This window comes from Toxotes jaculatrix, chromosome 16 (assembly GCF_017976425.1).
Source record: "Toxotes jaculatrix isolate fToxJac2 chromosome 16, fToxJac2.pri, whole genome shotgun sequence".
NCBI classification, from domain to species: Eukaryota; Metazoa; Chordata; class Actinopteri; family Toxotidae; genus Toxotes; species Toxotes jaculatrix.
Window position 1 is genome coordinate 14,596,717 of NC_054409.1, and position 27,962 is coordinate 14,624,678.

The following is a 27,962-nucleotide window of genomic DNA, read 5'->3' on the forward strand; positions in this document are numbered from 1 at the left end:
GTTGTCCTTTTTATATTCCTTTTTTTTTAAACTGTTTTGTCTTTTGTTGAAGTGGACATCCCATAAAGTCAAGCCTGAAGCCCTTAGTTGAGTTGTTTGCACGTCACCCTCTGAACTGAAAAGAAAGGGTAAGAGGAGGAGTGGAGTGGGGTTTTCCTCCTTCTCTCTCTCTCGCTCTCTCTTTATCGCACTTACAGTATCCCAACTCAACCTTTATTTTCATTTGTTTGAACAAAGAGTGTACCTTACAGTATATTTACACATCATACTGACTGACTGTTTAACAATTTCCACTTAGGTAATGCAAGGAAGATTGAACTTTCAAGGTCTGCGTCTTCATTTTCGTATTTTTCTAGAGTCTTGTTCTCCTTTGATCCACTTTCTCCTCTCATGCTAACTTTGTAGTGAGGTTTTCCTTGTCATCATTGAAATCATCATCACCACTATCATCATCATCATCGTCATCATCTTCTTTTTCTTCTTTTTCATCGTCATCATCATAACATCATAATCACTGTTATTATATTTATATAACTCTTTTCAATAGGTTCCTCTCTGACAACTGTACAATCGTACACAGTGTTTGACTTTTATATATATTTTTGGGAATATATTATTTAAACCTAAGAAAAGTGGAACATAATCCCAAAGAAAATATATTAGTATCCCAAAGTAACAAAATCATGCATGTTTTAATGTATTTGTCCATAAAAACAAAAACAAACAAACAAAAATAATGTAATGGATGGGATCTGGTTTATTTACAAACTGATCTTGGCACTGTTTTTGTCGTCTCTTGCTGGAAACTGGAATGATCATAAAGAATACTTTTGACTCTACCGAGCGTAACACTCCTGGTATCATAGGTCAGTGACCTGCTATAAAAGGCAGGCTTGAGAGACATATTCTTTTTTTAAAGCACAAAGAAAAGATAAAAGGAAGTGAGGAACAGAACAACATTAGAGAGTCGACCAGGGGGGTAAAACAGAAATAGGGTGTAGAAAATGTATTTCACGTCAGCTTTAGACTGGCAGTTTCCTCTTTTAGGCAGAAACCCTGTGACATCATGTCTACTGACATTTTTTTTTTTTTTTTCTCAGAAATACAGGCTCACTCTACATCTCATCAGGTGCACTCACTGGTTACCATTGTTAGGGTGAAAATCCAAAAGAGAACATTGATTCTGTCAAAATTCGTCTTGTAAAGCAGCATTAATTGACTCAGGCAAATAAAATAAAGGAGACAAAAGTAACTGAAAACCACCAGCACAGACCTTCTACTCAGTCTCAGGTTTGGCAGGCAGGTAGGGGTAGCTGTCTAGAATTTCCAGTGTTGCCTTGTCAAACAAGTGCTTGACTGTTGATCCAAAGATCTTGTGTGTGAGCAAACATAAGGTTGTGTGTCAGTGTGTGTGTGTGTGTGTGTGTGTGTATGTGTGTTTGGGTGTCTCTGCATACTCATATTCAGTGCAAACACATTGGGTAAAAATCCCATCTTGACCATGGCCAGCTCCGTTGTTTCAATTGAAACAGTTTAATCTACAGAATCGTCTATCCCTGACCATCTTACTACCTCATTTCCTTTGCAGTTCTCTGTTGCACCTCTTCAAAGAGATAAACCCGTCAGGCAGACTGACATGCCTTTTGTTTATTCAGCCTGATGGCAGGCCAACCGCTGCCAAGCAGCCCGCTTTACCCACCCCCCCACCCCCGACACCCTGCGTCAGGTCCTAGCACAGCCCAATGTACTTGAGATTGTTCTGGATGATCACGTCCGTGACAGCGTCGAACACAAACTGGATGTTGCTGGTGTCAGTGGCACAGGTGAAGTGCGAATAGATCTCCTTGGTCTCCTTGTTGCGGTTGAGGTCCTCAAACTGCCGTTGCACATAGACAGCTGCCTCTTCGTAGGTGTTCTGACCTTTGTAGTCAGGGAAGCACACTGTCAGAGGAATGCGTTTGATCTTCTCAGCCAACAGGTCCTTCTTGTTGAGGAAAAGGATGAGCGATGTGTTGGTGAACCAGTTGTTGTTGCAGATGGAGTCGAAAAGGCGCAAGCTCTCGGCCATACGGCTCTGTGAGAGGAAAGGAAATAAAAAGAAAATCAGACCATGAGGAAATTATGTCACAGCTAAGATAAATGTAGTATTTTCTTTGAAGCAACAACTGAAACAAGCCTAATTTATCACACTAACAGAATCATATGATTTGGCAAAACCCAAGATAGAAAATTAGACCGTGTAAGGTCACTGCACGATTTGAAGATGAAAATGAAGAGAAGAGGAGGTCTAAAGTCATCCAGCATGTCACAGATATCCACTTGACTAGCCAAAGGTATGGCTTCTCTGTTATGTCAACAGAGACTTGAGACTCAGCAGAAACAGCAGATTACTTCTTTTACCACCGCTCACTTTCTCCAAGTCCAAATTTGCAAATTGATGAGTCATTGTAGAAGTGCAGCAGTCTTCTATTCATTACAGAAATCTCTCACTCCTTTGTGTAGAACAGATGTTAAACTTGCAATGACTGTTTTATATGAACATGTTGATGGATCATGTGGAGACAGGGACAAGGACTGTTGACAGACAGCCTGTTTACACTGAGGACAGACTGGTCTGACCTCATACAGTTTGTCATAACAGAATCACTCAGCCACTGGGACATCTAAAAGCTTACAGAAGGATAATAAAGACAACACTGACTTCTTCCTCTTAGCCTCTCCCTCTGTGCTATTAAGATTGATTTAAATGCTCAAAATCTAATTCATCCTTTATGTCTTTTCTAGTGCACCATTGCTGCTCTGGCTCTATGGTTTCTTCTTCAACTTTCCTAAATGTCTGAGCTCTTCCAAACACTGGTGCATTATCATTTATAGCTAGTGGGACCACATTAGGAGTCACATTTTAAATCTAAGATTTATTTCACAACTCAGTAATGGGAAATCACCAATGTCTTCAGATGAATTAGTTAGTCATAAGATACAGTAAAGGGAGAACACAAATGAGTAGCAGCAAGACTTTGCAGCAAGAAAGGAAATATGAACAATGTGACTGGTATCTGCATTAAACCACACCTCTGACACTATGCTGTAATTAAAATGTTTTTGTGCCTCCACACTGGCGACAGCTGCGGCAGAAGGCATTATGTTTTGGGGTTGCCTGTCTGTCTGTCCCATTCTCTTGAACGTGATATCTCAGGGACTCCTTGAAGGAATTTTTGATTTTTTTCAAATTTGCCACAAACATTCACTTGGACTCAAGAATTAACTGATTAGAATTTGGTGGTCAAACGTCAGAGGACCTCACAAAACACGTCTGGCCATAACTCAAGATTTCATATGCTAATTATGACATAATCTCACACAAATGTCTAATAGGATAAAATGATAACGTTTCATGACCAAAAGGTCAAAGGTCAACTTCACTGTGACAGAGTAATGTTCTGCAAAAACAACATTATAAATGAGAAACAGGAGGGGAGATTATGACCACATTTCCCACAACTTGACTGGTTGGCGGAGGCATACAAATTGTGGTTATTTTATGTTAGGTAACTTGTTTGTCATTTAGCTTTTTCATTTGATTTTAAATAGAAATGTTTAAATAGCATTTGAAAATTGGTTATATTTTCTCATCTCTCTTTTGACTTGCAGAATGGTAAAATGTGCTGGTTTTGGTGCAGATGAAACACTGTGTGTGGGTGTGCGTGTGTGCATGTATGGATCTGTGTGCTTCCTTACACTTTGTGCTCATGTGACGTTGAATGTATAAGAGAAAAAAGTAAAAAGAAAGTTGATCTGTTCATGGCAGCTGCTGGCATGTGGCGACTGGCCAGTAGCTTGTGACTGGGAGGTTGTCAGATGGAAGACTGCTGTTTAAAAGGTTACTGAAACAACATGATGCTCAGAGCAAATCACAAGATCTGCACAGCATGAAAAAGATACTGAGGGAAATAGCGAAGGATTAGACAATCATAGTGCAGATTCAAAGTAAACCCTGATTATTCAGTGGTGTAAGTACACTATTTTTGGATAATGATGAAAAGGCTACAATTATGAGAAACCAAAGTTGCATGTAAGCCTTAGATACAGCCCTCAAAGTTTCTTTAACAGCAATGTAGGTTAAAAAGATTACATTATCAGGCTGGATTATTTATGTCCATAAAAGCTGCCTTTGAATAAATGATCGTTTAAAAAAATGACACTTTATTTATTTTATTTAACCTTTATTTAACTAGGTAAGTCGGTTGAGAACCAGTTCTCATTTACGACGATGACCTGGCCAAGAGGCAGCAGCATGATATGAGTTATACAATAACACAATAAACATTTAGTATAAAATGTGTTATACAATAACACATTTGTAGCCCACAACAAATACATACCTGAAGAATTTCTGTCGAAGTTTTCCAAGAACACAATGAAAATAAAACGAGGGCTTTTAAACCACAAGTATTGCAAACTAGGCACGGGTTACCACTTACATTTTCTGCAAAAAGAGTTTTTGGCCTGTTAAAAATGAGCTAATTGTCTAAACAACTAAAATGAGAAACCACAGGAAGAAGGAAATAAATTGATGTTTTGTTCAACACATATTGCATAAGAGTGTATGTGCAAAATCTGTGAGACCCTAGTTCTGAGCTGAGGGGTCAAAACTGCTCTTTCTTCATCCATATGTTTCACTCCTGTTCTCTCACATGTTGCTAACCAGTGAGATTGAAACATAAGCTCTCCTTTCTGTATAAGTATATGTCCCCTGGGGACAAGGGCTGGTCTCCAAGCATTGTACACTGCACAAAATCATGTCAGGCTGTTTGACCTCACTCCTCCTCTTTTCAGGGTGTCAAAACAAAGAGCCCAGCTGCTAAGAGAGGATGGCAGGAAACAGCCAGCTGTGCCCAGGGGGTCTCTAGTCTCTTCACCTGGCCACTCCAGCGCCCATACAGTAAGAGTTTCTTAATGGGGAGAGGGAGGAGGGGGAGAGCGGCACCCAGGAGCACTAAAGCATGCAGACCCCCTTCCTGCGCTTCAAACACCCACTGATACAGATACACGTACACACACACACACCCACACAAACATACACACTTCTTTCCCCCTCACCTCCTCCTGTCAGAGTACTCCAGAGGCGCAGGCCTTAATTAAGCTTAAGTATTAATGAGGAAGTTCATCCCAGTGTCATTGCTTTGTTTCCCATAAATACAAATCACCTAAGTGTGCAGCCACCCCTTCGTAATTCATTAAGGTTCATTTTAAATGCCACTGCCTTACAGGAAGGGGTGCTTTGCACTTATCTACCGAGATGATTTTTTTTTCTGGCACCATGTTTTTTTTCTGCTGTACCTGAGAATTACATTATTCAGGCTGCTCCCTCTCTGTTTTCCTCTCTGTTTAATTACTAATGTCTCTGTTACTGTGGGCAGCTACGGTGCTGGGTCTAGACGTGAAACAAACACAAACACATTACAGTTGTACATAATATTATGTTGTGGATAATGTCCAGCTGTCCATAGCCTTTTGAAGCTCACATTTCCATTAGAAGCCAAACATAAAATGATGATAAATAATGGCTTTGTTACACTATTAGGGATAAAGGGGTGCTAGTATGTAGCACTCCAGTCTGCATGTATATCTACATGCAGACTGGAGTAGTCATGTGTGTAGCACTAAACCTTCAGACTGATGGTCACCGTAATGCATTTCTGTGACTTGTACCATAAACTGAAGCTAAAAAGATTTTTTTTTTTTTTTTTTAACATCGCTGTTACCATTTAAAAATACAGTACTCTCATACAGTCATTTTGGGGGATTCATTGGCAGCTATGTGAGCGTGTACAGCCTGACAAGGAATATATTGGCAAAAATCATGACATGATCTTTTTACCTGGTGCGTCTTTAAGCAGTCTCATTCCATTTCCTGGAAAGCTTTTTTTTTTTTTTCAAAACACCATTATGTCATATGGAGCAATTCAATTACATGATAGTAATGCTTTTGATAACCCACTGGCTGGTTAAGATGCTGTGGCTGAGGGAGGGAGAATATCCCTGATAACACTTTGAGACACAGGTGATTTTAGAGTCAGAAGATCAGGGAAACTGTCGTTTTACACTCAGATCAGTTCACATGTTGTCTTTGCTGTGGTGCGGAAGGAAAAGCACACATGACAAACTTAACACTTAAACTAAACATGTAAAAACATGAAACACTCTTAATTAATTTCCTGTCTTCTTTCATGTGACAGACAATAAATTCACATTTGAGGGGAGATTATTAAAAATAATAATTGAAGCAAGAGAAACAGAGCTGACACTGCAGTCAGTGTCTGCCTTGATGCTTGGCTAACGCAAGCTTAAACAGCCGCTAACCTCATATCTAGGTTTTTCATTTTCACCACACATACACACAGAATTCATTGCAGTTGCTCAGCCTCAGTTATTGCATATAAACCTGCACTACACATAATAACGCACCCACTGACACACACATAGACACACAATAGATGCATCCACATATACACCTCATACCCCCCCCCCCCCCCCACACACACACACACACACACACCCACCCCTCCTTTCTCCTACCCTCCTCTCCCCTTCTCATCCTCCCTTCCCTAGTCACAGCTCACTGTCAACAGTGCAGGATTAGGACCATTTGACTGGCCTGTTGCTAAGCAACAGTAACCACGGCAACTGATTCATTATGAAGACAGGGATGGGACAGGGAAAATGCATCAGGGAATGGGTTGATGGGTAAATGTTGTACTGTAATTATTATGGTGTATTTTCAGTCTTGTGTGAGCTGGTGCATTGAAACTGAACCGGTGTCGTTCTGGTCGGACGAAGTTTGTTTTCTGCCTGTGTGACATTGCAGAAAGCTTTGAAGGTTTGGATCACTAAGACGATCAATGGGCACAACACGCTATCATTATAAAAACGACACCTTTACCACTAATGAGGACCTTCAAAGCAACTGAAGCCTTTTTTTTTTTTTTTAAATACATATGCAGACTGCTTTCTGGAGCTACTGATCAGTGATCACCAAACACGCGCATGCACATAAAAACTGACGAATGTCTCCAAATTCCTAATGAGCCACTGAATCATTCCTAATAACGGACTAGATTGTAAGACCGACAACAATAACTTTTGCCATCTTTGGCTATGCCAGTCAGCTTCCACCATCGGTTGTGTTGTGTTCTTCTTAGATAAGACAATTCATGGAACCTCTATTCCAAAATGCAGAACTTGCAACCCAGTCAAAGAAAAAGATGAGTCAGAGTTACACTGAAATTGATGAGGCGCCTGTGGTCTGGAGGGTTGAACTTCATTGCAAAGTTTTGTTTCACATCAGTTAACTAACTGTTTTTCATACATGTGCAGTAGTTATAAAGAATACATTGTGCTTATTGACTCACTTGTGCTGACATAAAGAAGGTCAGAGATACCTTTGCTGGCAGGTTCATATTATGCTCACATGCAGTCAGGAAGTTCTCTTAACCAGATGTCAGCGTTTTCATTGAGACAAAGAGTAAATATCACTGATACTGGAGGGGAATTAATTCCACTGCTAAGTCAGTTAATTAAAGTTACAGCCCCCCCCTAACAAGGCATGAATTGTAATTATAACTATAACACACTGCTAATTTAATTACAAAATAACCATTAATTAATTAGCAATATATATACTGTACAACAACATTATTTCTGCGAGGTTTAAATCAATACATGTGCACCACTTTTCTTCGTGCCTTCACATTGCCAGCTGTTAAATGTAGTTTGTATATTGCCCAGCCCAGTAAATACAAAACTGACACAGAAGATTGAGCACGTTAAAGTTGTTTTGTTAAATGTTTGCCCAAAATTGCCTTGCAAAACGTTAATGCAAGGATGTGGTTATATTTTTGATGTAAAAATCTTAGTCGTCTCTTGTTCATCCAGGCTGACTGAATAGATGGAAAACATTTTCTCAGAAATATATACACATTTCCTGTGAGATCAGTCTGCCTGATATTCTGTGGTCTATTAGAAGCTTTAGTTTTTTCTCTAGTTAATTGTCAGAATCTGCTGATAGAAATATGTTCACTTGTTACTTTGCCTTTGCTCAAGTCGTGCTGTCAGACATGTTGTTAGCAGCATGCTTTCGGCCTAGCATACAGATAGTTTTAGCACTTTGACGTGGTCATAGTACAGGTCACAGTAACTTGTAACTTGTTTCCAGATATTTCAAGGATTTTATTTGTATGTGTTGTGCATTGTTTTGGTTATTCTAATGGGATAACATTTGCCTATATATTTCCTAATCTGTGGCGTTTTTCTTTTGTTTTCTGTACTACAGTAGCTTATCTATGTAATTCTCTCTTCTGAATCAGGGTCGGCTTAATGACCCAATCCTTCACCCTCACCTTGTACTGACCTTCAGTCGAGGAGGACCTATATCCTTAATCATAACTGATGCTAAACTCAATTTAACAGAAACCAAATTGGGTTCCACTGCAGTTATATCATGGCATACCATGTATCAAGTGGTATGTCATGTAAAATACATGCACAGTGCACAGATACAAACGCTCTTCTCTTTCTCACACTGCAGATGTATTGAGCATGTAGAGGCTGGACTTTGTGTTAGGTAACAGCTGTTTGGCAGTGTTGTGTCAGCTGACGGTGGTTATGGAAGCGGGTGGTTCCAAGATGTAGGAATTCAGTATGGAGCCATCTGTAGACCTTGAAGTAACAGCGGTGACATATAGTACCTGCACTCAGTGCAGTAACATTTAGATTAGGTGTAAAGTGAATATGAGATTTTGACTTACTGCGACAATGTGCTGTCTGTGTGATGATCCCGTAGATTATGAGGGTGCGGCCACATGCACATGCACACTTGCTAGTACAGCATTCCCTTCATGAATCTGCATTTGGCTTTTGTATAAATGTTCGACCTAGATTGTGTCACAAATGACTGCGACATCTCAGCCATGAGATGAGATCAGTGTTGACGTGTTACTGTTTGAGTACTTTGTTGCTGACTGAATTTACAGCTTGAATCAGCATTATTGTAGAGTGGTTACATCAAACTAAATACACCCCCTTGCATTATGTGATGTTCAGTTTAAAATATGTGTGAGTAAAAAACCCCCGCAGATTATTATAACAAGGCCTGCGTCCTGATATGTTCATGTTCATTTCTGCCACATGTAAACTGTTAGGACATAAACTGTTGACCACCTGCTGTGTAAGTTGTAGCCTGATGTTTATGGTTTTGGTTTGCCCTCCAAAATGTTAATTTCTCCAACTTTCTGGATTTAACCACCCACATATTTGTTTTAACGTCTTGAAAGTCATAAATATTGGATTTTAGTTTATGTGCTATTGCCATAAATATTGTGTGTAATTGATTTTTGCAGAAAGTTTGGCATTTTTAAAGCAATTTCTTTATACCAAAAGATCTGAGCTCATTGCTAATGATAGAGTAGTTAATAACATTCGATGATGTTAAGAATGTTATCATCCACATTTTTGACACATGGAGCTTTTCAAACAATGCACAATGGGAAGAGATGGGCATTAGGAAAAGTTATTTAGCTGAGGAACATTGTCGGTATTCAGCTTTACCACTGAGCCATCAGTTTGCCAGTTGCTGTCTTGAAGCATCATGCTCAAGACTATAAGACCGCTGTATTTTTACTGTCCCTCATGCAGAGCCTCTGTTTTTGGTCTCACAGTATAGTCGCAACGCATTTGGCTTGCACAGAATATGGCTAACATACCAGCCACACCCATGCAAGAAAACGGTTTAGGCACGCCTAACCATCATTGGATTCATTCCTGGTATGCTGTTACATGCTCTCATCAATAATTTTGACAAGAGCAACTATCTGATGTGGTTCAGTGGTTAGTACTGTTGCCTCACAGCAAGATAGACGATAGACTGACAACTTTTTCAGGATGTACCCCACCCAATTACATGATGGGATGAGCCCTAATGTTTCTAAAATGCATGGATAATCATTTGAGGAGTTTTTTTTTTTTTTTACACCCTCACACAAGGAAAGTGTATGACTGCATGTGAATAACATCAGTCCTGTAATGAGGGATAACACTATGCATGTGTGCTCATTCCAGATGCTCCAGCAGTAGCAACAACATAGACACTAGTAGCATATATCAAATACCTCAATAAATAAATCTAAAGCCAAAATGTGCATAATGTACCAGATGAACTGACGGCTGATGCAATTATCTGGGAACACAAAGGCTACGTGTGAAAAGGTTTCACTTGAATCAGATAAGGCAACAAGTCACAGTCTTGGCTCCGAAAGTCACAGTTAGCATCAGTGTCGGTAATTCTAATTCAGAGTTTACCATTGAACAACTGAAGAAGTCTTGTTGTGTTTAGCTTACCTTCATGTGTTAAATCAGATAAAACTGTAAAGACAGTCAATGATTCTACCACAAACCAACCATTAAAAAAAGGATTGAAATGTGTAACTCATGCTTCTTTGCTGATGTACACTTTCTGCAAGCTCAGCAGCAGGAAGGCTGCTCCATTTTCAGGATGTCTTTTCGTTCTTGTAACTTTTGAGCCTTGCTTTCTTCCTACCCTCTGATCTCGGAATAATAAAAGTTGTTTTTTTTTTTACTAGTACCTGTGAACTCCCATTGCTACACAGTGCCTTCACAATCTGCTAATTCTCACAGGTACAGTCTCACACTTTATTCTGTGAACTCAATTAACACCATACGGCATTTTTCTCCTTAGACTTTATTTTTAACCTATAGAACTAATTGATTTCATGTTCCAACCTGGCACAATGTACACCGTGTTTTATCCGGGTAAGCCATGAATTATCAGGCCTGTTCAGTCACAGGGATGACAAAAGTTTCCTCTGTACTCAAGCTATTTCTAGTTGAGACTGTATAAAGACATCAAGGTGAACCTGGATACTGGAACCTCTTCAGGGAAAAAATGTAATCATGCCTGCGAAGAAAGAGAAAATAGCTGACCCCTCATAGTTGTCCTAGTCAGGAAAAGGTAAAATAGTGTATATTGTTGACCTTCCATTATCAAAAAAAAGCAGTTAAACAAGCAGCAACTACCCAACTATTCCAAAACACTCAGATAAGAAGACGGATATGCTGAAATTGTTCAAATTCCACATCCATGAAAAGGAGATAACAAACCCTGGCCTCTCTCTTCATTCATTCTTCATCAGATTTAAAATGGCTTTGATTGTTACTATATTAAGGCAGGGTGAATGCATTTTACCCATTCCTACAAAATCAGTCCACTCGTGCCTCGAGCCTAAGAACTCTGGGTAAGGTCCATAAAATTTGGATAAGGCTTTCCAAATTGTTTATTAGACAAGACTGAATGAACTGTAAAGGATCATTTAGGATGAGAATGAAAAGCTACCCTCTGTAACTATGTCTTAAAAACATTTGCCCATTACAACAGGAAGATTTGATGAAAATAAGAAAAACATAATGTTTGGTAGAGTAGCTGCTCAGCACGTTAATACAGTGAATCCATCATCCTGTCCAATCCTGTCCAATCCTATCATGTATTCAATGAGGTTTGAAAGAGACCCAGGTAAACCAAAGTAATTTAAAATGAAAAAGGCAGACATGATGTACTCAGTCTACTGAAATAAGGGAATAATTGTTTTGCAATACAAGTCCTGCAATAACTGTTGCAACTGAAATGCTACGTCCAAACTTTTGTTAAAAATGAAAATCTATTGCCTTAATTGAAAGTAATCCTCAAGCAACAAAAATGAGTTTGAAACTACTCCCTCTTAATTTCAGACAGCTCCTACCTTAAAATGTGCTGTAGCAAAGAAGAAATAAAAGTAGAAAAAAATTAATCCCTGTATCTGTGTAACCGCAGCATGGCTGTTGTAAATGGGGATGTACAGAGAGGAAGTGAAACAGAAGAGCAGGCTTGTGCTCTCTTTGCTTCTCAGAACTATTAAACCATTTAATACAAAATAACTTGTTTGGCACTTGTACTGAAAATCAGCAGTAAATCAAATATTATCTATCTCACATAAGAGATTTATTCTTACCACTTAAATTATGTAGTCATGTGATAAGAAATAAATGTTCCATCTCCTCTCACGCAAATTGGGTTGTGAGTGCTTTGTCCCTCTCCAAACTGTTGTGTTAGTCTGAGTGGCTGCTGCATGCAAGTTTGTTCATGTGCATAAATACAGTAAGTTCATGTGCATACATCTACTGTGAATGAAAACATGGGCACACGGTTTTTTCTTACCGTCTGGTTGTCCTCGTAGAGTTTGAGGTCATAGCCACTTAGCTCGACACAGAAAATGATTGCAGTCACGCCCTCGAAACAGTGGATCCACTTCTTTCTTTCTGAACGCTGTCCGCCCACATCTACCATCTTGAAGGTGAGCTCTTTGAAGGTGAACTTGTTCTCCACAATGCCGGTGGTCATGTCGCGGGACCGTAGGATGTCCTCAACAGTAGGGATGTACTCGGGTGCAGAAATGCGGTCCAGGTCGTTCAGGTAGTAGGCAGTGTTGTCCTCTAAGTGGTACTCATTGGATCGTTGAAAGCACTCCTGCACCCCTGAGTCAGCCCACAGACGTTTCATGACCCCCAGCAACTCTGGAGTGATCTCGCCCTTGCTCTCAGCCGGCCCTGTGAGGGCAAAGAGCTGCACGGCATCGTAGGCGCGATCAGGATTGTGAAAGTCGATCTTGAGGGTGGTGAGGGCCCGGATAATGCGGGTGAGAGAGTCGATGGCATTGTACAGAATGAGGGGCTTGTACTCCTTGCATGCCTCCAGATTGAAGCCTCCACTGTGGATGATCTTCATCTGTTTGACAATGGTGCTTTTGCCGGAGTTGCTGGTGCCCAGCAATAGTAGCTTGATCTCACGCCGCTGCCGTTGACTCTCTGAGCGCAAGTGGCGGTCAATTCGCCGCGAGCGCCTCGCGGCTTCCTTCTCCTCCGAGCTCTGACGGCATCCCATGGTCCTCCACCACGTGGTGAGCACAAAGGAACTCGTGCTGCTGCTTGATGTGAAAGCAAATTATAATGAAGCGGTGACTGAAAAGAGTTGGAGAGAGTTTTCACTAAAGGTAGGAGGTTGGTGGGGAAGAGGCAGACAAAACTTCACAACAGACCAATTTAACACTAGACAGGAGAGCCACCACACAGAGGAGTGACTCAGGAGTATTTCATTCTTTTTGTTCAGGGGCAGTCTGAGAGTCCTGTGTGGGCAAAACCCAGACTTGTGGGATGCCCACACAGCGCCTGGCACTGAGGTTGGACTGCCTGCTGAAGCCAAGGGAGCTGGGGTTCATAGCAGGGGCTCCCCCTGAGGAAAAGCTGTTGAGGAGGGCTGGGTAAGGTTCAGCGTATGTCAGTAGAGGAAGTGTTTGGACTTGATGTGTGTGAATAGCAAAACTCCCTCACTCTCCTCCCACATGGCTCTTGTGGTGCGTTGCCCTTGTTTGGCTTCTGCAACCATCCACTTCAGTTCGATATTTGGTCTGGTTCGCTTGATCTTCCTGATGAAATCCTTTCTGCTTCTTTTGCGGTGTGATATCTCCCCGATAACTGAAGGCCTCTGAGTCTGCCAATACATAAGACAGAGAAGAGACATGAATAACAATAAGACATGTAAGACCAGTTTTATCACCATCCGCCCCATCATTAACCTACATGTTAAAGAAATAGATCAACATGTTTTGGAAAATATGCTTGTTTGCATTCAAGAGGGAGATAAGAGGACTGATACCACTGTTATGACTGTTGAAAATGAGCTGGGGCAAGGAGGTAAGTAGCCTAGCTTAGCATAGCAAGTATGACTCTCTAATTATCACTAATTAACACATTTTGTTTGCTTAAAACCCACATAAACAGATATGTAAAAATGACAGTGTGTGGCTTTCATGAGTTTTAGAGACATTTATGAAATCCTGTGATCACCTACTGAATCTTGCAACCCTCCACATAGCTGGAAGCACTAAGCTGGAAGCTGGAAGCAACCACCAAGCACAGAAGTGCTTGGTGGTTGCCTAAACCTCAAATTGTAGGTTTTGCACTTCCCCCTGTGTACAGATTAACAGTGATATCAGTGTTCTCATATCTTGGAAAGAAAACAAATTTCTATCATTGAACTTTTAATTTCAGAAAAACTGCAGAAACAAAAAATAAGCAAATTTAAATACTTTACCTTTTTTCAACAAATGGAAGTTGACTGTTTGGCAATGAAAGCATATACATGCATACTAACCTGCCCACTTCCCATTCAACCACTGCCATGCTACCGTTTTTCTGTGTACACTACCTCTTCAGATTTCTGCTCCTAACAGTCACACACCCCATCTCGCTCCATCTGCAGTCCTGTGTTACCATAGACTCTGAGCCAAAGTAGAGCTCAGCTGACCACGCCTAACACCACACACACGCACTCACAGATACACACACAGACTCATTATATACACAATCGAGGTCAAACATACACATAGAAACAGGCAGAGAAAAACAAACTCCACTATTTGAAAGGAAACTGATTTAGGATAAACAAGATAAATGTGTTTCCTTGTGACCAACAGCATCTTCTGCTATTCACACTACAGCCCACACTGTCTCCGACTGTCCTCTGTCTGGTCGATATCAGGTGAAGTGCTTATTTACTAACACGTGGGAAATAACAGGCTCAGACCAGCAGGTGCCTCTCATGCTTTCATACCACTGCAAAGCCCCTTCTCCTTGCCCAGACATCTGTGTTGTTATCCTTCAGATTCTACACAAGAATAAAAATATTTCTGAGAATATTTGTTTTCATTCTGCTCCTGCTTTGATATATTAGCTTTTCAGGAGGCAGCACTTTCACTTTGATAAAACAAATACTGAATGCTAATAAGTTTTGGGGACATGAATTCTAATAGAATTCTCTCCTATAGTATGTAGTAGACTTAAAGCACAAACAGATTTGGAGCAGTGAGTGCCTGTGGAATATGGTGATAAATAGATGCACATTGAAACAGGCTGGATGTTATTAGCTGAGTAACAAATGTGAAATCATACTGTGGCCTAGTTTACAAAACTATACTCTGCAGACCTGTCAGATAGATAGAGAGAGAGGAGAGAAAGAGAGAGAGAGAGAGGAGAGAAAGAGAGAGCATTTCTCAGAGCTCAGTGAGTGAGGTCCACTCTTCAAAAGACGGAGAGGACAACCAGAGCAGAACAAAGCCATAACAAAGCATCACAACACAAACAGAGTGGAGAGCATTGTTTCCTGGCTTCAGGCACCTGACTACCCCTTCAAAATGGCATAGCCAGCCAAACCGGTTAATGCACATCACTGATTTTGAGAGTCCACGAAACACATAAAAGCCGCGTGTGAAGTCTTTTCAATTTGCTATTTCAGAAATGTGCAGCACTTGCATTTCCGCACTTTTTGAAGTTATACCACTTTAGATAATTGCTAAGGAAGTCATGTGCTGGCGGTGCAAAATCAGTATGTATCATTATCATGTTAAATTCTTATTAATTATATTCTTCATGCTATTATACAGTATTTAAAAAAGTGTGCCGTATTTCTTACCTACAACCTAACAACTAGAGCATAACCCAGCGGGATAAAATGCCTGGAACTTAAAAAAAAAATATTAAATAAACAGAATTAATAAAGTGCCTACAGGATGAAAACATGCTTATTCTTTGTAACAAATTACATAGTTTAACTTAAAGTTGCAATAGCCCTGATGCAAGGGACAATAAGTAGCAGACTATGTAAGTCCAACAAAATACCAAAATAATGCCTCCAGTGTCATAATGTTTACTTGATAAGGATATGTTTTCAGGCTTACCTCTTCTAGCCTAACTTTTATCTATCTTCATATACCTCAGACCATCTTCCAAAAAAGTGGACACTTGTGTCATCACACAGGTGGCTCTGGTACAAAGAAGAGTCACTTTAAGAGTAAGTGAGAGGAGGCAGAGCCATGGGGCCACAGAGAGAGGCCAGCATCTCAGTGTATCATGAGGGCTGAGGTAATGTGATAGCCAAGATGAGACTGAGCCCGGTCACTCTCCTGCCTTCCCTTCACAGCAGCCGCTGCACATGGCCCATTGGCTCTCACGCCATCACTCTCCCAGGTGCTTGCCACCTATTATTAATTTACCATGCAGCAAATAATTACAATCATGCCCTTTCTTAGAGATGAATATGGGTCGTTGCTGTGTGTTTTTGTTGTATAATGTTCTCTACTTTCCCGCTGCAATTTTTGAGTCCACAAAAGTGCTATTAAAATTAGGATCAATCACATTACATTGAGTGGTGATTTTAATCCATTAGAGGCTGAATGTTATTCCTCAGGCACAAAATTTGTTTAAAAAAAAAAAACAAAAAATTATTATGCCTACAAAAAACTGAACACACAGAAGAAGTACCTGCGCATTTAAATAGTGTGGATTTTTTTTTTCCAGATTTCTAGCCACTTACTACCTGAGGAGAACAAGTATTAAGCATTGGGGAAGTCAGTTACCAAGTGTCACATGGCAGCAATTACATAGGAACAAACAGAGAAAACAGAACTTGTAAAAAGAGGAAATGAAAGCTCAGTTGTTTGGTAAATCCTTATCTGTTTGCAGAAACAGTGACTGAGGTAACACCAGGTAACAACAACAGCTCTGCACAGCCATTGTAAAGCATATATAGAACATTCAATCGTAGCTCATAGCAGATATTTTGAAGAGCTATACAAACACGTTAAATCCATGTGTTGGTGTGACAGCAGTCTTATTGTGCTACTGAAAACGCGACTTAAATCAAATTAATTTAAACCACCTCTGATGCCAAAAGAATGGAGAAAACGCAGGTGATGGTCCGGCGCAGTGGTATAATGTGTAGTGATGAGATTGACAGTTGTAGGAAATTCTTTCTTGTGCTCAGGTGTGTCAGAGATGAGGAAGAACAAATGCAGAAAGTGTTTTATGAATGAAAAGCAAAAGTGTGCAACGTTAAAGGAAGGGTGAAAGGCACATGTGTGCTTTTAGCCATCTTGTAATGGTTTATGAATGAGGTGTGCAGGTGTGTTTGTCAGCGCTGTGGTCAGCAGGCTTGCCTTTCAAGAGGTATCGGATGAGGCGCTTGAGTGAGAATAAACCTGCCGTGGACGGGCGGAGGGAAGAACACTGCGCGTCACAACATCTGCCAGTCAGTCATAAATAACTGTTGTCTTCAACAGGGGACCAGCAAGCAATCATATTTCCCATTTATGAGCCACTTAACCAGTACCAATTTACATCAAAACTAACTAAATCAAGAAAATGGCCCATTCATCACAGTTAAGCAGGCCAAGGACTTGTGAGCAACAACCTGGGCACCTGTGCTGGGAAAATGAGTGAAAAAATCTGCCGCTGTTACATTCAGTGTTCTCATTAGGATTGTACAGAAAGGCACATGTATGGCCAATTTAACTGTGACTATTCAGAACAATATGGTGCTAGTGAAATGTGACTCTTTGATGAATGTACTGTAATTTATATCCATACGAGCCATGGGTTAACAGGCCTACTCAACTCTGTGTGCCACCACCATTCATGCATCAGGGAGGAGGTGGAACATTCTTTGAATCTCCAGTGCATAGAGGTTTGCACCGTATTTAGCACAGTGCAATAAACTTAATATTATATAAATATTAACAGAAAGTGCAATGTTATCTCTGTCTTGCTGATGGATGTTGGCATTGCATAAAGAAGCATTCCAGCAGCTAGAGTCCCTCCAGCAAACTAACATACAGTGCGCACACAGAAAATGGAACATCTCACATGCCCTACGATCAGCTGCACTGTGCTTATACTTTCTCATCCAAAGGCAGATGTTTCAGTGGTAGGAAGGTTGCTTCCTGCTCGTGACTAGTTTACCCCTGGCTGCCTGACAAAAAGAGGTTACAGAAAGACTCAGGGCGGTCTGGTCAGTGTCCATATACAGTGTCAGAGTCCTACTGGAATCTAGCAGAGTGATTTTTATAATAATATGTGAAACCCCAGGAGTGAAGCAGTAGCTAATCCCCAGATCTGTACTAAGTCCTGCTATTGTGTCAAGATTAAGCAGTTACTGTCAAGCTGTGATCAAACCTTGGTGCCGTATGAGATATTTATGAGCTGTGTATTGGCTGTCAAGGCCAGTCATATGTCATTTTTTTCAGTTCTGCATTCATAGCATTTGTTTTCAAAACTGTATAAAAGCTCATATTCTTTGGACGGAATACATGCTGTGCTGTGAAAGACTAAAAGCTGTGTAGAAAACAACAGATTAAAATATGCTGAAGTAAAAAAAAGCCAAAGCCTTGTGAGTTTCCTGGGACAGAAAGTTGCTCAGCCGAGCAGAGAGGGCCTCTAAGCGAGACTGTTGGAGAGATGTTATTAATTTATGAGATGCCACAGAGGCAGGGAGTAAGCAATGCATTAGTGAGAAAATCTGAGGTGATCAATAGGCGCACTTTCCTCAGCTACTGCTGTCAACAGCTTTTTCTGCCACCACAAGGTCACAGATAAGACTGTTTGGTATAGGCAGAAGTCAGAAAAGGCATTTGACCAAAAGTTGACGACTTAGTCGAAAGGGGAGGGAAAAAGAATACATGGAAAGATTTCATTCCCACATGAAGGCATATATAACAGAAAATCTGGTAAACGGATGTTCGGGCAGACTAATCCTCTTTCACATAGACGTGATTGTTGGCATTTTTTCCACACAGGGCAGCGATTTGAAATGTGCCAGGGAGGAACAGGCCGAAGACTCAAAGAGAAACATAATGACTGTTGATTTACATCATGATCAAATAAAGTAACATGGTTAAAAGACAATGTAGTGGATCTGTGCATTTGAATGAGGCTGCTGCTGACCCTGCAGCGGGAGGTCAGGGTGACATTCACAGGTTTGTGTGGATCATTAGGAGCTGTGTTGATGGTGTTGTGCTACAGCAGAGCATCGGCACCGCACACCTGCTGAAGGTCTAGTGAATTTTCCATGGATGTTAGCATTTCTTTGAAAGGGACTAGAAATTTAAGCTGCGGCAATGACACTGTTGACAGTTGAAACAGACACTATCAGAATATCATCTGCCACAAAAAACTGTAAACAGAAGAACAGCACTCCTTCTGAAAGAGCACATGTACGTTTCATTGCAATGTGCCAGCTACCCAAATAAATAAATAAAATATTATTAGTAAATTGATATTTATGTTAGCAGTGCTTGGTTAGTCATTGACAAAGCAATCATAGTCTTGAGGCAGTAATCACTGGAGGTTTTTAAATATTTAATCAGGAGCAGACATGTTCTAGTAACTCCTGCTTTTTTCCAAAGAGCACTGTAAAGGTAAATATTATTGTCTTTCAATTTTCAGTTTGCACATTTTGAAAAATACAAAAGTTTTCTTTATTGCTTTGTAACTGAGTAGTGAAACAACAAATGGAACTAATATTAGATTCACCTGCAAACAATTTGCAGCTTGCTTAAACTGAAACGACAACTCCAACAGCTTGCTTACACTGAAACAATTTTATGTTTCCAAATGAACAGAATGCCAGCACAATTAGGAGTAAAAAATTACAGTAATTAAATTCTTCTAAGAGAACAATAAGCCATCTATCATAAAAGGGGCACAGATGGGGTCAGTTAGCATCAACCAAAAGCAGGAGATTACAACCTTACATGGATAAATGCAAAAGGACAAGCCTTTTATTAAGAGGAAATATTGGCTTTTTCCTTTATTTTAAAGAAAAATTTGATTTTACATTGGAGACATGAGGTTTCAATCTTTGCAGTACCACGCTAAACACTGTGGACCACAACATCTTAGTGGCTGATGGGCCACACATGACTCAAATCAAGTCTTTAAAGCTCAGACTACTCTGGCTTGAGATGCCTGGAGTATTTTGGAGTGAGGTAGACACACACGACAGAATTAGGTCACAAACACATTGTATCTTGCTGTATGTACAATATATGTAGTTTGTATGTGCACATAATGTGGACATTTGTGTTAATTATTCAGTGTATGGGATACATTTTGTATCTGCCATATTGCAAGTTTCTGATGTTCTTCTGTACATCAGAGGACATTATATTAGCAACACAACAAAGTGCAACCTCAAAATTGACCATAGATTTTAATCAACACCATCAGTACTGACCAATTGGATAAATTATGTAGAATGGAAATAAAAATGGAATCCATTCATTTGAAGTTTATTTGAAATTTATGGCTTATGTTTATGTGTATATTTATGTATACAGGAAATATGATACGAATCTTATTGAAAGATACTCAAACATCCACATTCAAGATGGCACAACTGATACCCTGCAATGTTGCTAAAAACATTTAGGGTCAAGCTTAAGGTGGAGTCTAAAATAAGAAAAAGATATTGAAATATGCCTTGTGACAAAAGTAAATATTTTACAGACAGCCCCACTGAAGAGTTAGCCAGCAGCAATACGAGCAGTTATATAACCCAATCTAATAAGAGAGTATGCTATTTAATCATACTCTCTTATTCGCGTGCTCTCATTTATCCTAACTGCATTCTGTTTAAGCCCACTGCCTTAGCGTACAACCGAGAGGAGTCTTAAATCAGCTCTGGAAGAGCTACTGGAACATAGTACTGGAGATGGAACCAGTCTGGCAATGTTTCCAAGAATTCTTATATCAAGCAGCTAATACTGCACATCATAGGAGTTTCTGATAAAGATGGAACTGGCTACTTCAGTGATTATCATTTTAATCTGTGAAAATCCTTTTGTCACCCTAAACATGGAACCATAAAAAGGGCTGTTATGATTTAACTCCTTCCAATATCCCTGACGTTTTTTTCCCCCCACATCATATTTACTGCATGACTAGATGCTCACTAAGAGCAAATGGGTAATGGCATTTTGAACTGATTAGTAAACGTAACAAACAGGGTGGATGTTTTGTTCCAGTTCCAAAGACAGCAACTGTGATTGACTTGAATTGACCGTTGTCTCTTTACTGTAATCAGTATTGAGTTGTATGTAAAGTGAAGCAGTACACGCGAAGCAGAAATCCAGCTCCACAAATTAGATCATGTTTAGAAAGAAATTTCTGAATTGCTAAAGCACAAAAGTAAGCTCTAAATCATAGGTGGGTGATCTGCAGGGATCTACGCTCAGTGGTTTTTGCGTGCAGTTCATACACTGGCTATGTAACAACTATAATGTTGTGGAATCTGGGACAAAAATCAGACAGTCAATTTCATGCTCCTAGCAGCTGAATGATAAATCAATGTCACCCCAATGCCAGTTACCAACACAGATCCTGTAGATAACACTGTATCATGTGAGGCCTCTGAAAAATATACTGTGTGTTTTGTTGCAAGTGCATGCTTTTGCTGTGAATATCTCAGTGGAATGCAATAGATGAAGTATTCCAACCTAGAAGGCCTGCTTCTGTGTGATGAGTCAGAGCTTTGTGGTCGCCCCATCCTGCGTCAGAATCATATGAGATATAGGTCGCGGGCAGAGTGATCTTCAGCACCATTCAATAATTTCTACCACTTTGCGCAAGATTTACTTCTTTTGCTCCTAAAAAAGCAGCGTAAAAATACCAGACAAGCCTTCATCTTCCTACAATAAACCAATCCATAGCACAACATGAAATTCTGTCTCCTGTCTACTGTATGTCATCTGCTCCTGAGAATAGCTTGAACCGTAGAGTGAAAATTGAACAAGCAGTGGGGACCTGTCATTCAGGCTGGAAAAGGATAGCTAGTTAACCACATTTATGCAGTGAAGACACATTTAAACAGGCTGTCAGAAAGTCTCAAGAATGAGCCTGTCAGCAACCGTGTGTCTGGGTTTTCTCTACAAGAAGACTCCTGGGAGGAGGTGTCTGAGAGGCTCTAATGGTAGATAGCACCTTCGCTTAGAAGTTATGTGTCAGCTGACATTGTATCTAATGGATTACCCAGGATTCTTGTTCCAATTTATATTGCCATTATGGTCCGAGACCATCGGAGGGGTTTCTTTTTTTTTTGTTCTTAAAATGAGCTGATGAACTCAATCTCCCAAAACGTGTGTATGTTGATGCTAAATTCTTAAACCTGTATCAATCCATAGTTTTGAAATAAACCACTCTGTGTAATATAAAAGTGGCCATACACATACACATACAGTGTTGACATCATGGAGAATTAAGCACCCTTCAGCTCTACAGAGCTTTATTGCCTCTTTTAGCAAATTGTTTTGGTTCTGCAGCCTCCACTTTCACTGTCTGGTTGAGCCTCAGCTGCTTTTATCAGCTCTTGAAGGCAGCCTTTTTCAGCCAAAAAATAAAAAAAAGCAGAGGAAAAGCCTGGCATTAAAATGGTAGGAAGAAACAGAAGTTAACAACAAGCAGTCACATAAAGGCCCAGAGACCAAAATGGAGCTCAAAAGAAGAGTGGTTATTGGATTTACACTGATCAGCCACAAAATTAAAATAACAAAATAACAGATAAATAACACATTTGCTTTTTCCAGCTGTGTGCTTCTACCTGTTCATTATGAACTTACCAACTGATCAGGAATTTTGAACTAAATCCAGTATAAGCAACTAAACTGAACTTCCCCTTAACAAAAATGTATATAATGTTCAAACCTAGTTATTTTACACTCTTGATGTAACTCTCACGGTTGTTTGTTCAACATTTTGTGATCACTTCCTGATATGCTGTCCTGAATGCAGACTTCAGAGAAAGATGCCTGTATACTGTACACATGTGAGGACGCTACTCATTCATTATGGAAAACAATGATGGGCAGTGTTCTCCGTTCGACTCCCCCAAAACAGTGGGCTGTTTAGAGGGTGGAGATGGGGTTGCGGGGGGGTGAAGTCTCTGTATGCTAGATGCTTTTTCGTGATAATGCTCTGTTTAACGTTCCTGATCTTGATGGCTGTGTTCCCCCTTCTCCAATCCAGCAGGTCACACTGAGTCACAAGGCCAGCCAGCGATGACAATGGCATGTTTGTGCACAGGCTGAGCTATGGGTAGGCTGCCTGATGTGAAGGGATAAGATGGCACAAGGTGGACACTGGAGTCTCGTGTGCTGGTGTGTGCACTGGTGTGCACGCAAATGTGAGTACACGTGTGAGCCCTTGGATATGTGTATGTCATACATTTGCTGCTGTTGCGTACCGATGTTTCATGCATTTTAATCTACATTCAAAAACTCTCTCTACAGCATTATATTCATTTGGGTCATGTCAGATAAGATAAACGCTTTATGCAACAGAAGGAAATTGTGGGTAACGGACACTTTCAGGCTTCTACAACCCACAGACATTATCTGCAGCCGTTGCTTTGAAAACTGAAACAGGAAAAGGAAAACATCTCATACTGAAGCAGATGCAACAATATAACAGCCATTAACCCACCGCATCAGCACTATGAAATAAATGCTGTAGGGACAATTATTAGTGAAATATGATAATAAAGGCTAAAATATATAACATGTTGCCTTGGGGCGGTTTCCCCTGCAGAGACTTAGCAGCAAATTGCGAAATCATCTTCCAAAAAACGGAATCTGTCTTTTAACCAAATTATATATATATATTTATAATCTTGCTGTTTTGCCAAGACCCCAACAGATAACAATGGTAGCTCTGTTTTACTGTATGTATTGTCTATACACAATGAATGTGAGGGGAGGAGAGAGATGAGAGAAAAATGAGATGTGAGAAAATCTCACCTGTTCAAACATCCGCATGTTAAATACAGGAAATCAGAACTGACTACAAGAACACACTGGCACAGGCACTATCGTATTCTGTTATTTATTGTTGAAAGGTTATGGTTGAAGTTGAAAGGAAGGATGCCACCGGACTGTAGAGGTCACTGACACACACCACCATCTTCACTCTACTTTCAGGTATTTTCATGGAAAAGCAGTCCCGCATGCCTTCGTCAAAACAAGCTTCCAACTGTTCTGCTATAAACTTCATTTTGGCTGGATTCCACAAAGCCTGTGTTAATATCACAAAATGCAAGACACACAACATGAAGGCATATACGTGGATCCATCCATGCATGCTTGCGCGCACACACACACACACACACACACACGCAGACACACAGGCACTCTTTTCTTTCAGTATAGACCAACATCCCTCACCAGTGGGTAGTAGGCCATAGCACTCCCTCATCACCCCCCCTTCCCTCTCCACCACCTCCTTGTTGTCATATGACCACTGTTATGTGTGTGCAGTGGAACACAAAGTTGCTCTGTTAGTCCCCTCTGCTCTGCCCTCTCAGATTTGAGTGCTGGAAGTAAGGCCCTCTCACTCACCGGCCTGAGGAAAACAGACAGGCCCCTGTATGTGACTACCAGCAAAGACTAGAAAGGAGGGCAAAGAGAAAGAGAGGGATGAATTGAGCTGATGTTGTTTTATGTAACACCAAAAGATAACTTAATCCTTACTCATTCACAGAGCCCCGCCCTTAGATTTTGTTCAATTCAAATCATCACCCTTCCAAGCTGATGCTCCGAGTTAACATTTGTTAAGTGATTTATTAGTCCTCTCTACATCAGCGCCTGTCTACAAGAAATGGCTGCCAAAAAGTATCTTACAGCCATTTGTGTGGAGATGACACTTTGTCCCAGTACCTGGCGAGGATTGAAGAATGCTGAGCCAGCTGAATCAGAGCAATGCCCTGTCTTAACACGCAGTGACAAAGCAACTGATAGACATGGGCTTTAGGGACACACATTTCCTCTGTGGCTTTATAGGATATTTCATTGCCTCCGCATGATGTTAAAGATCAATTTTCATGTTAATTCTCACATCTACTAAAGCAAATGTATTAAAATTATGTGATAATTCTGCTACTCCTTTTCCAGGAAATAAATGACGTCTTGGATTAATCTTTTTATTAAGCAAGCTGCCTAGGGATCTATGCTTGGCCCCTCTGGTACTAATTGTCCAAGTCGGCAGTGTGCTCACCTACAAGGTTATAGATGGTGAAAAGTGCACTGGACGTTGACATTGGCCTCCTCAGTGTAAGAGCTGCTACCTCAACAGCCACTGTCACTTTAAAACCAAGTCTGTCCCTGCTGTCCCCTGCCATTATGTCACCCAGTAGAGTGGATGTAGCAAGTAACAAAAGAGGTGGAAGGAGGTCAACTCAGCATAGGTTTTGTCACTCTATTGCTCTCGTTTTTATATGCATAAAGGTTATTTGAGTGGGAACATACTGCACACCACCACCATTTTAACAAACAGAGAACAAAACATGAGCTGTTGGTGCTGCTGAAGAGGCTTTACGTCATGCATGCTCCACTGATTTAAGGTTAAGGTTTGTGTGTTGGGCTTAACAAAACCACTCAATCAAAATCAAAGCAATCTTATTTGTGTGTTCAGATGGTCTGTATGAGGGTATGATGACATTTTTCAGTAAGTGCGTATGTGTGTTTGTGTGTGAAACTTGGTGAAGGCCCATTATGTAAGCATGTGATTAACCTTTATATTTCACACTGGGCCTCATCGTTCATCATTTTAAAGCCAAGGTCATCGGTGACCTCTGACATTTACTGACATGTTGCAGAGGAAAACTGAAAATTTTACAGCTTAAATGAAAAGAGGAGTCAGATGTTAGTGCAGCTTGCAGGACTGATTAGAGCTTTTGTCACGGTGGATGTGACCTTGGTTTGTCTTCTAATGGTTACCAACCAGTGACTGAGACTGTAGTAGTTGATATTGAGAGGAGAGCAAGATCACAAGTGGACAAAAATCACCAAAGACGCTCGAAATTGTGGGTGCAAAACACAGCCGGTCTTGTCTGCTAAACGTTTGCATGCAGAAAATTTATTGTGTGTCTGATCGTGATCGTCTATGATATTATAGGCCACAGATGTTTTTTCTTCCAGTATCTGACATGGCAGCAACATGACCTGCATCTTCTCTTGAGATGGCACCATGAAGAATTTTGTGTTTGCAGTTTTTGGCTACTGAATTAATATTACAGTGACTGTACATTCAGTCATCTGCTTCTTAAAAAATACATAGATACTAATTAATCTATGGTGATCAGAAAGCAATAAAACACGGTATACAGTAGATGCATCTTTGCTAATAGTCACATGCTGAGAAAAATATGGTTTGTAAGCTACAAAAATGACTTCTAAAATGTAAAGCAGTTTCTTGAGTAAAAAGAGCAGATTCAAATTGAAACTAATCCCAATCTGTCAGCATTACACTACGACAACGATCAATATTCCCATCAAGTTTTTGCTTTTTCTCATAAACTCCACGGGAACAACATTACAGGGGGTTCACTGAAAGTATCAATCTAATATTCCTGATAGATTTCGGTGTCAGTAGCGATCAAGAGATAAAGGCAAGGAGGAATTTATCCACCATCTTTGCCTTGATTCACAGATGTCTGAGGGCCTCGGTGTAAGCAACTGCTGGTGGAACTATCACAGACACGTCCAGCATTCTTTCTGTGTCACATGCTCAGAAAAGCGCTGTCTTTCTACCACCGTGAAATGATCACGGTCTTTCCCCCCTCTCTTTCATCCAATCTGCTCCAAGTCTTTCTCCAAGTCTCTCTTTCCTTCTTTCTCTTTCTCTCTTGCTCTCTGCTGCATCAACCTCCGCCCCTCTGCCCCATCTGCCTCCCTACTGTTAAACCCCCCAGCCCCTCGACCCCTCCCTGCACTGGTTTTCTATCTCTCCCTCTCAAGCATGTAACACAAACACACATACAGTACACACAAATACACATGCTCTCCTGATGCTACACAACCAATCCCAACCCCCACTGAAAAAAAAACAATTGATAGTGCTCTGTTAAAAATATGAAAGACTGTTGAGACAGAAAATGCCACAAATCATCTCGTTTTGCCTGCTGAGTAATGACCACGCTCTGCTCTCTCCCTCTTTTCCCTCCTCTCACCGTTAAGATATACATTCATAAACAGACACAAACAGCTAGACACAAATGAACCAAACAAATCCCAGCTCCAGATTATTAATCAATGTCGATGTAATTTTCTTCCCATAGAAGAGCAGACAGCGAGCTCCAACAGCAAATCCTACAACGTTCCTGTGCCGCTGTCGGGCCACAATTTGCCCGCTTATCCCAGTGCCTGCATAGCCAGGCTCCGTGGGATTTGTACACCTCCCACTGCACATTCAAATTCAGTGTCTCGTAAAGCCAGTTAGTTGTAAGTACTGAACACCTGATGGTGTGTGATGGTGCCTTTACTCTCTCATTTCCCTTCTTTCTGTTTCATAGATTATGGACAGAGCACACAGACAGGTACACACAGACACACACTCTCTCACACGCACACACACACACAAACACACACACACACACACATCATCTTTGATGCATCCCTTACTTGTCCTACATACAGTAATTACTTGAACTAATCACTGCATTCAGATAAAAGCATTCTATAAGAATCGAGGATGCTCTGGGGAGATGATGAGTCAAATTGCAAGCATAAGATATCAGCGTCCGTTGGCACAGAGCTAGCAGGGTGGAGGAGGGGACTGGACAGGCTGCCTGCCTTGGTGCCATCTCTGAACATCACCTTCCCCATTTTATCAGGAAAACACACTCTCCCTCCACAGAATCGCTATACTGAAACAGCATCTTGCTCCTCCTGTGTGTCCAAAGCAGGCCAGTCTTGCGGTGATTACAAAAAAAAAAAAGCTGTGTGAGAGTAGTCAGGCTTACCGTGTTCACAAGCCAGCATCCATTTACAAAGGATACTGCAGACAAGCCCTTGCAGGGAGAGAAAGGCTATGTGCAATCCACCTTTAGTCCTGCTGCTTCATATTCATATCTTCCTCATATTCACAGGGTCACACACGCACACACACACACTCACGTACATATCTCTCTTCTAGCGCCCCTCTTTCTCCGTATTATTAACGTCTGTGTTCTATATCCTCTCTTGTTTGCTCCAAGGCAG

The 27,962-nt window shown here is 40.7% G+C and overlaps 1 protein-coding gene across 1 annotated transcript; it reads right to left on the reverse strand.

Moving 5' to 3' along the window:
• Positions 1-1,031: 1,031 nt before the first annotated feature.
• On the reverse strand, positions 1,032-27,962 carry gnaz (guanine nucleotide binding protein (G protein), alpha z polypeptide). The gene is made up of 3 exons (XM_041058778.1): positions 27,725-27,962; positions 12,266-13,594; positions 1,032-2,074 (listed from the first exon to the last, which is right to left on the reverse strand). The coding sequence occupies exons 2-3, from the start codon at positions 12,986-12,988 to the stop codon at positions 1,730-1,732; spliced, it is 1,068 nt and encodes a 355-aa protein (XP_040914712.1). The 5' UTR covers positions 12,989-13,594; positions 27,725-27,962; the 3' UTR covers positions 1,032-1,729.